Source organism: Drosophila miranda (genome assembly GCF_003369915.1).
Source record: "Drosophila miranda strain MSH22 chromosome Y unlocalized genomic scaffold, D.miranda_PacBio2.1 Contig_Y2_pilon, whole genome shotgun sequence".
NCBI lineage: Eukaryota > Metazoa > Arthropoda > Insecta > Diptera > Drosophilidae > Drosophila > Drosophila miranda.
Genome location: NW_022881614.1, coordinates 30433840 through 30442270, shown reverse-complemented (window position 1 = coordinate 30442270; position 8431 = coordinate 30433840). Strand labels below are relative to the sequence as shown.

Here is an 8431-nt window from a genome sequence, read left to right as displayed (position 1 = left end):
CTTCCCTATCTACGCTTTGCGTCTGCCTACCGACGTCGGCCGAGCGAAGCTGCGCTTAGCGATCGGAGCGGCAATGTAAAGGGCAGGCAAGCCACACTTGCAATTTGGATGTCACGCATTAAAGAACATATCGTAATTTTATTTCTGCGCCGAGTTTTATTTAATTCGAAATAATCAGTCGGCCGATTGGGGATAAAAAACATTATCTCCACATAAAATTTGGTGACCCCGACGTGATCTCTGAGTTGCAGTGTCAATTAATCATCATTCGCGATCGACATTCCTTAGCCCTAGCAAATTTTCGGCGGTTAAGCACAATTCGGTGCTAAAACACACTTACATACACCTACATACACGCATTGCTGGCTATTAATTTCTCTGTCGCGACAATGCGGTCAGTGCAGTGCGGTAGGCAGTGCAGCGAACTCACTAATACACACAAGCGGAGTACAAAGCGGAATCGGACAGCTCGCACAGCTAAAGGAACTAACTGTAATCCCTTTGCTTTCGGTTCCCACGTTTATACGTATACAGGGTGTCTTTTTCGGTCGTGCTGAGTGACTCTTTTAAAACCTCAACATGGCAGCACCTGAGCCTACCAATGTCGCGAACGCAGCAATGCCGAGTGATGTAGATTTCTACAAGCACAAGGCCGAGTCCATCGCGCGCCAACTAAAGGCCATGGATCGCTTTCTCACCAAGGAAGAGCTTGCCGAGTTAGATGAGGCAGAACTTCAAGCTCGCTTAGAGCAAATCGAGCGAGTGAATGCGGATTTCGATGCCGCTCAAACGAGCCTTGAAAGGCTGGATTTCCTGCAGTTAGCCCATGATGCCCGGCTGGACTTTTCGAATGTTTATGTCAAGGTTAGGTCCAGGCTGTCGCGGGAGTTGATGGCTGCTCGCACGGTAAATGTTGCCAATTCAACGGCTCGGCATACTCTCGAGGGGAATTCGTCGTTGTTCGCCTATAATAGTATAGGCCGTTCTCGAATGCCCGAGTTGCAGCTTCCGCGATTCGGTGGGAGCTACATGGATTGGCCAGAATTCCACGCGATGTTTTCGACAATGGTGCACAAAGACCATCGTATACCAATCATCGAAAAATTCCAATATCTTCGTGGATGTCTAGATGGTGCTGCGCTGGATACGATTCGTTCCTTGGAACTTTCTGAGGAGAATTACGACAAGGCGTTGAATTTACTAATGTTGCGATTCGATAATAAACTGTTACATTTTCAGGCACACGTCAAGGCTATTTTCGGGCTGCAAGGGGTGGAGAAGGGCTCGGCTATCGGCTTGCGCGCGCTCAGCGATAAAATCAATTCGCACTTGCGTGCACTTCAGACCTTGGCTACCCCGCAGGAGATTTCCGATGGGTTGCTGATCTTCATCATAGGCACGAAATTGGACCACAAGACCAAGGAGAAATGGGAAGAGAACTTGCCGACGTCAGGATTGCCTCGGTGGTCAAGCATGGCCTCATTCTTGGAAGCAAGATGTCGGATGCTGGAAAACTTGGGATCGGCTATGGTAACAATTCCTAGCCAGCAGGTGGGAGAAAGTAAACCTAGCACCCTAATCACCTCCATTAACGATCATAATAGCTCAACATGCAAGTATTGCAAATCCTCCGATCACTACATATCCCGATGCCAGGCATTTATAGATCTCCCTGTTTTTTCTCGATACAAGGAGGTGAAGAAGCGCCATTTATGTCTAAACTGCCTCAACAAAGGCCATTCATTGCAACGCTGCAAGTCAGGGGCATGTAGAAATTGCCAAGCCAAGCATCACACACTGCTCCACATGCAGTCGGGCGCTGACGCTGAGTTGCCGTCGCCGAGCACGGAATCGACCCAGCATGATCCTGCAAGTGCCCTAGTACCAAGCAAATATATTAGCCCTCCCCCCTCGAGTCAAAAATCTCTGCCTAGCCAAAACGTGCTGCTAGCTACTGCAATCGTATATGTCAGGGGCCGTTTTGGATCGCTTATTCCATGTCGTGCCATTTTAGATTCCGCTTCTCAGGTTAACTTTATAACATCGAGACTCGCCAATCAGCTGCAGTTAGATCCTCACCCGTCTCACGTTCAAATCGCCGGTATTGGAGAGTCAATTCTACCATCCAGCAAGGCTGTGGACATCGTCCTGCAATCTCTAGACGAAAGCTATCGCGGTTTCCTCTCTGCAATTATCACTGCCTCAATCACAGGAATGCAGCCTAACTTCGGCCTAGACGCAAAGGATTGGCCAATGCCAAATAATCTAAAACTGGCTGATCCTAATTTCGCCAAGCCCCAGCGTGTCGATCTGTTGATAGGTGCTGGTTTGTTCTTCGAATTAATGTGCGTTGGACAGATTCGATTGTGAGACCAATTGCCAACATTGCAGAAGACGAAACTTGGCTGGATAGTGTCAGGAAGTATTAAAAACTCTGAGAAAGCCCGTGCGAGACTAATTTGTGCGATATTGTAAGGCGGTTTTGGGAAGTCGATGGAGATTACTCGCCCTCATCAATTTCGGAGGAAGATGTTCATTGCGAACAGCATTTCGTCACAAACTGCATTCGCCTAGAGTCCGGAGCTTACTCCGTGCGTTTGCCAACCAAATTCAGTCTAGAGGAATTAGGAGAATCGTATCAGCAGGCGCTACGTAGATTTCTCAATTTGAAGAGGAAGCTAGCAAAAAATGCACAGCTTAAGGCAAAATATATGGAGTTTCTCCAGGAGTATCGTGATTAAGGACACATGTCGCCAGCTTCGCGGCAGTCAGACCTCCCGCAGTACTTCTTGCCTCACCATTGCGTCCACAAGCAGGATAGTACAACCACCAAATTACGCGTAGTGTTCGATGGATCTGCCAAAACAGCGTCTGGAGTATCACTGAATGATGCGCTAATGGCTGGACCCACCATCCAACCTAAAATTCTGATAGCTCTGCTTCGTTTCCGCTTCGTTTCCCGATACGCACGTGCAGTGCATCCTATGGCGCAATGACCCGAAGGAGGAGATTCAGGTGTTCAAGTTGGAGACTGTTACTTACGGAACCAAACCTGCCGCTTTCTTAGCAATTCGTGCTATGCATCAATTGGCAAATGATGAAGAGTTGCGTTTTCCGCTTGGCGCTGATGTTGTTCGAAGAGATTTCTATGTCGATGATCTCATATCTGGAGGGGACAGCATTGATTCTGTCATCAAGATTCGTCAGCAGGTAAAGGAGCTACTTTCGAAAGGATGTTTTCCCATACGTAAATGGTGTTCCAATGAACCCGCTGCTTTGGAAGGCGTATCGGAGGCGGATCGCGAAAAGTTCGTTACCTTTCATGACGGGACTGAAGTAACCAAGGCGCTTGGTCTAGTTTGGGATCCCACCACGGACAATCTTCTGCTTAGCTTCGCTTACGTCGGAACCGCTGCAGGCCCAATATCGAAGCGTTCGGTCCTTTCTACACTAGCTAGGTTCTACGATCCTCTAGGGCTCATCTCTCCCATCATCACAAAAGCTAAAATATTTATGCAGTCGCTATGGAACGAAAGCCTAAAGTTGAATTGGGACGAAAGCCTGCCCCAGGATCTACATACGACTTGGATTGAGCTGACTTCGCAGTTGTCGATGGTTAAAAACTTTAAGTTTCCACGTTACGTGCTTCGGCAGCAAGCCAGATTAGAAATGCACGCGTTTTGTGATGCGAGCCAAGCAGCATATGGCGCCTGTGTATACATGCGTTCGGAAGCTCTTGGCATTGTGCAAAGTCATCTCTTATGCTCTAAATCCAGAGTCGCGCCCTTGAAAAGTATGACTATCCCCAAGCTTGAGCTGTCCGCTGCCCTCGTATTAGCCGAACTAGTGTCCACCATAGTTAAGGGATTATCAGCTCCATGCCAAATACATTGCTGGTCGGATTCGCCCATAGCCCTTGCCTGGATTCGATAATCACCATTGAATTTTAATATATTTGTTTCTAATCGAGTTCAGCGGATTCAGGAGCTCACCGCTGGAATGACTTGGCATCACGTGCCCACAAATTTGAATCCTGCCGACATCATATCACGTGGATCCACGCCCGCTGAACTAATGGATAGCAGCCTTTGGATCTCTGGACCACCATTCTTGCGTCTTGAGAGCTCAGAGTGGCCTGCAGGCTTGCAATTGCCGACCGATGTACCAGAACGTCGTCATGCAGCATTGGTTGATTCAAACGAAAGGGATGTATCGTACGATTGCAAATTTCAAAACTCATTCGGATCCATGCAGCGCGTCTTTGATAACATATATCGATTTTACATTCTCAAGGACAAAGGCATAGCGCGGTCGAAGGGTCAACTTACCGTAATCGACATCAAAAATGGTACGCATTTGCTCATAAGGGCAATACAGCAGCAACAATTTTCGGAAGAGATAAGGGCCCTCGCCAGCAAACAGGCCCTACCCCAAAAAAGCACGATGGCCTCACTGGAGGCCGCCTCCAAAATGCCGAATTGGACTACGACGCGAAGCACCCGATCCTGCTTCCTAAGGGACATCCTGTCACTGTCTCTATTATTATCTTCTTTCACGAAAGGTTTCTCCACGCAGGAGCTCAAGGATTGCTCGGACTGCTTCGGCAAAAATTCTGGCCTATTGGTGGACGCAAATATGTTGCGGGAATCATTCGCAAATGTGTTAGATGCTTTCGTTTGAAGCCAGTGCTGAGGGAACATATCATGGGAAACTTGCCGGCGGATCGCGTAAGGACTAATCCAGCATTCCACACAACGGGCGTTGATTTTTGCGGACCCTTTTATCACAAGTCGGAAGTCAGAAGCAGGCCTCCTATCAAATGTTACATCGCTGTCTTCGTATGCTTTAGCACCAAAGCAACTCATTTGGAAGTCGTTCGGGATCTATCTACAGAATCCTTTCTGGCAGCATTAAGGCGTTTTATAAGTCTACGTCCCAAACCTCGAATCATCTGGTCAGACAACGCTACAAATTTTGTAGGAGCAAAAAATGAGCTTTTGGAGCTTCGGCAAATGTTCCTCAGCGATCCTCATACGTCGGCTGTGTCACATCTCTGCGTTTCTAGTGGAATCGATTGGAAATTCATCCCCCTCGCTCACCTCATTTTGGGGGTTTGTGGGAGACGGCTGTTAAAGCAGCTAAATATCATTTTCATCGCATCGTCGGGGCCTACATTTTTACTCTTGATGAAATTCAGACCTTGGCTTGTGAAATCTCTGCTTTGTTAAATTCCCGTCCGCTTTATGCAATTACAGAAAGTCCCGATGATCTAGATGTGCTCACGCCAAACCACTTTCTCAATGGAGCCCCGAAAGCTGCATTCGACGAGCCAGATGTGGCGCATCTCCGGGTCAACCTACTTAGTCGATGGCAGCGGCTGTGTCAAATGAAGCAGGCGTTTTGGAGAAAATGGAGCACGGCGTATCTTTCGATTCTTCAGGAGCGGAGCAAGTGGCGGTCATCGTCTCCAAACAGCAAGCTAGGAGCGCTCGTCATGATCAAGGAGGAAACGCTGCCACCATTAAGGTGGCCGCTTGGCCGCATTGAGAGCGTCATCCCAGGAAAAGATGGAACCATCAGAGTAGCCGTCATCCGCACTCAAAGAGGCTTTTTCAAGAGGGCCGTTGGAAAAATAGCGGTTCTGCCCCTTCAGGATGGATCTGTTGAAAGCCTTTGCCTTCCAACGGGGGGTGAATGTTCGGAGCAGAACCCAGCCGATTAGCTGCTTGCCAAATAGCACCTAATTCTTGGCCCTCAGCCGCTTATTTTGTTTGTTACTTATGTCTATGTCACTCATTTGTTTGTTAAAGCTCTGCGCTTGCTTGCCCTGCTAAACGCTCTCTGCCAGCTCTCTCTTCGCTATCTCCGCTTTGCGTCTGCCTACCGACGTCGGCCGAGCGAAGCTGCGCTTAGCGATCGGAGCGGCAATGTAAAGGGCAGGCAAGCCACACTTGCAATTTGGGTGTCACGCATTAAAGAACATATCGTAATTTTATTTCTGCGCCGAGTTTTATTTAATTCGAAATAATTAGTCGGCCGATTGGGGATAAAAAACATTATCTCCACAGAAGCCTTGGCTGCACTACTTTGAAATTTGATTTAATTCTCCATACACTCTTTTTTTTGGTCTCTCTGCCCGTGGGCCGAGCGAGATCTTGGCCTGGCCTGTCAGTCAGTATGAAATTTCATATTGTGCTCGGGTCTTACGGGTATTTAGTTTTTTTTGTTGAGGTTTGCCGTGGCTTTGTTGGCGCGATAAGCGGATTTTTTATTACATCAGTTTAGTGTCACATTAGCGCAGCACTCGCTAGCTTGCTGGCTCGCAAGCTGTGGGGGCGACAGATCTGTGTGGATGCCAATCCATTCCCATTCGAATCCATCCCATTGATGCCCAGTTTTATGGCTAAGCAAGGGCCAGGCCAGGCCAGAGATACATTTTATAGCCACAATTCCTGGGCTTTAACAAGCTCTTTCGTATATCCATCTCAATCTGCATCGAGATCTGCGGGGAAACGGATCGGATGGGATGGATCAGATGCCTGCAACTCGCATCCCATAAATTCTTTCAGCACGAAACACAGAACTTATGAATTTCTTAATTTTTACGAAACGGCTGACTCTCTCACAGATCTGTCTGTGGCCTGGCTTGGTCTGTTTTATGGCATTTCGTTTTGTTGCGATGCTATCTGTTTCTGTTTCTGTTTCAGGTTTTGCTCTTTAAAGTGTCTCGCAGCAGGGCTCGGTCCCGGTCGCGGTCCCGGTCCCGGTGTCGGTCCCGGTGTCGGTCGATTCATTGCATGAATCATGGGCCAGTTAAGAGCAGAATTCTTAAATGTTCGCTTATAGGGTCAACGCTTTGTGGCCTGGCACTTGTAACCCAATTTCATTCCCCGAATTAATTGTAAATCAAATGGCAGCCCATGTTGTTTTATAAGAAATATAATTGCATTTCGGGGAATATATATATACATATATATTCAATGCCCAAGATTTTCTTTGATCAGAGTCACTTGGTTTTAAAGTCATTGTTCTCGAAATACAGTTCAAAATACTTTATTTAATATTCGATGCGAAGATGGTTTTGTGTTCGTCCTGCTGCTATTACCTCGACCTCCGTTGGGGTTGCTTTTGGTCCGGAGTCGCAATGAACCCGTACTATACGCTCATGGCATTTCTGATGTTCGATGATCTCGAAGAATCCCATGTAGCCCTCGATGAAAACATGGACGCTCGTCTGGAAACTCACGGCTTTTGGGTGCTGGCATAACATACACAATAATGGGTATACTCTCTTTTCCTCTGCTCTTTGCTGGCCTGCTGGTAAGCATGCTCCTCGAAGGATCTGCTTGGAAATACTATCGAGTTTTTGTATTTTCTCCGAGCAGAATATCTCTTGGCTTTGTGTCGCTTTCCTTGTGTTTCAATTTGTAACTTACAAATACCACCAGTCTTGGTGAATTGCTACTATCTTTTGGTGGCCATTATCTATGGCATTGAACTCGAAACGTTCATCACCTATGGCGTGCCTCAGGGTAAGATTCTCCCATTGCAGATCGACGACACGCATTCCACATCCTATTCGTTGCAGTATTAGTGATCTACATCGATCTGGTGGCATATTCTTATCTAGAGGAGAAAAGGATCATTGCCCAAAACCGAAAATATGAGGCTGATGAAGACCCAGTAGCATAATATTGAGGTTTTTCCATTAGCGTATGGCCATACTCTGCTTTCGGCAAACCAGTTAGCGAATTCCCTTGGGGAATCGTACGATCAAAAACTTACCAAATTTAAAATTAAAACCACATACTAAATGCTTTTTCCGGTAGAATACACAAACAACAGCGATAAGGTTGAGGCTCTCTGCCTGCAGAGAGAGAAAGAAACATGTCAAGAAATAACGAGGGGGAACGTTGTGAGTTGCTGCGTACACCGCAACTCTACAGTTATACCCGATACTAAGTCAGTATGGCTCTCCTCCGGCAGACGCCGCTAATATTGAACGACACGACAAAGAGTGCGTGCGAGAGAGACAGAAAATCAGTCTGAGCGTGACGTCGGGGGCTGCGTAGCCAGTGCAAATTGATTTGTTCCTTTTGGCTATAAAAATGATCTGATCTGATCCAGATTCAGCAATCTGATAGATATGATCATTATCTATGATTCTGCGTTTTTAGTTTTCTCGAATGTGCAATATTGTGGATGCAACAGATTTTCGTTTTTTGTGGGGGCGGAAGGGGGTGGGGCGAAATTCTGAGATATACTTTTTATAGTGAGATCTAACAGAAGTTCGGATACCAAATTTGGTTACTCTAGCCTTAATAGTCTCTGAGATTTGTGGATGCCCCAGATTTTCGTCTTTTGCGTGGGCGGAAGGGGGTGTGGCGAAATTTGGACACGAAACGGTCAAGGTCAGATATCACAGGAGTGT

At 47.0% G+C, this 8431-nt stretch overlaps 1 protein-coding gene across 1 annotated transcript; it reads left to right on the top strand.

The window, feature by feature from the left end:
* Positions 1 to 7015: 7015 nt before the first annotated feature.
* On the top strand, positions 7016 to 7899 carry LOC117193705. The gene is made up of 3 exons (XM_033398432.1): positions 7016 to 7320; positions 7386 to 7532; positions 7589 to 7899. The coding sequence occupies exons 1-3, from the start codon at positions 7215 to 7217 to the stop codon at positions 7690 to 7692; spliced, it is 357 nt and encodes a 118-aa protein (XP_033254323.1). The 5' UTR covers positions 7016 to 7214; the 3' UTR covers positions 7693 to 7899.
* Positions 7900 to 8431: the final 532 nt, after the last annotated feature.

Bases quoted from the DNA above. Each gene is read 5' to 3' on its own strand.
- LOC117193705 (XM_033398432.1), top strand. From the start codon at position 7,215: ATGAAAACATGGACGCTCGTCTGGAAACTCACGGCTTTTGGGTGCTGG. The intron at 7,321-7,385 runs GTAAGCATGCTC...TTCTCCGAGCAG, and splicing joins TGCTCTTTGCTGGCCTGCTG to AATATCTCTTGGCTTTGTGT. The intron at 7,533-7,588 runs GTAAGATTCTCC...TATTCGTTGCAG, and splicing joins CACCTATGGCGTGCCTCAGG to TATTAGTGATCTACATCGAT.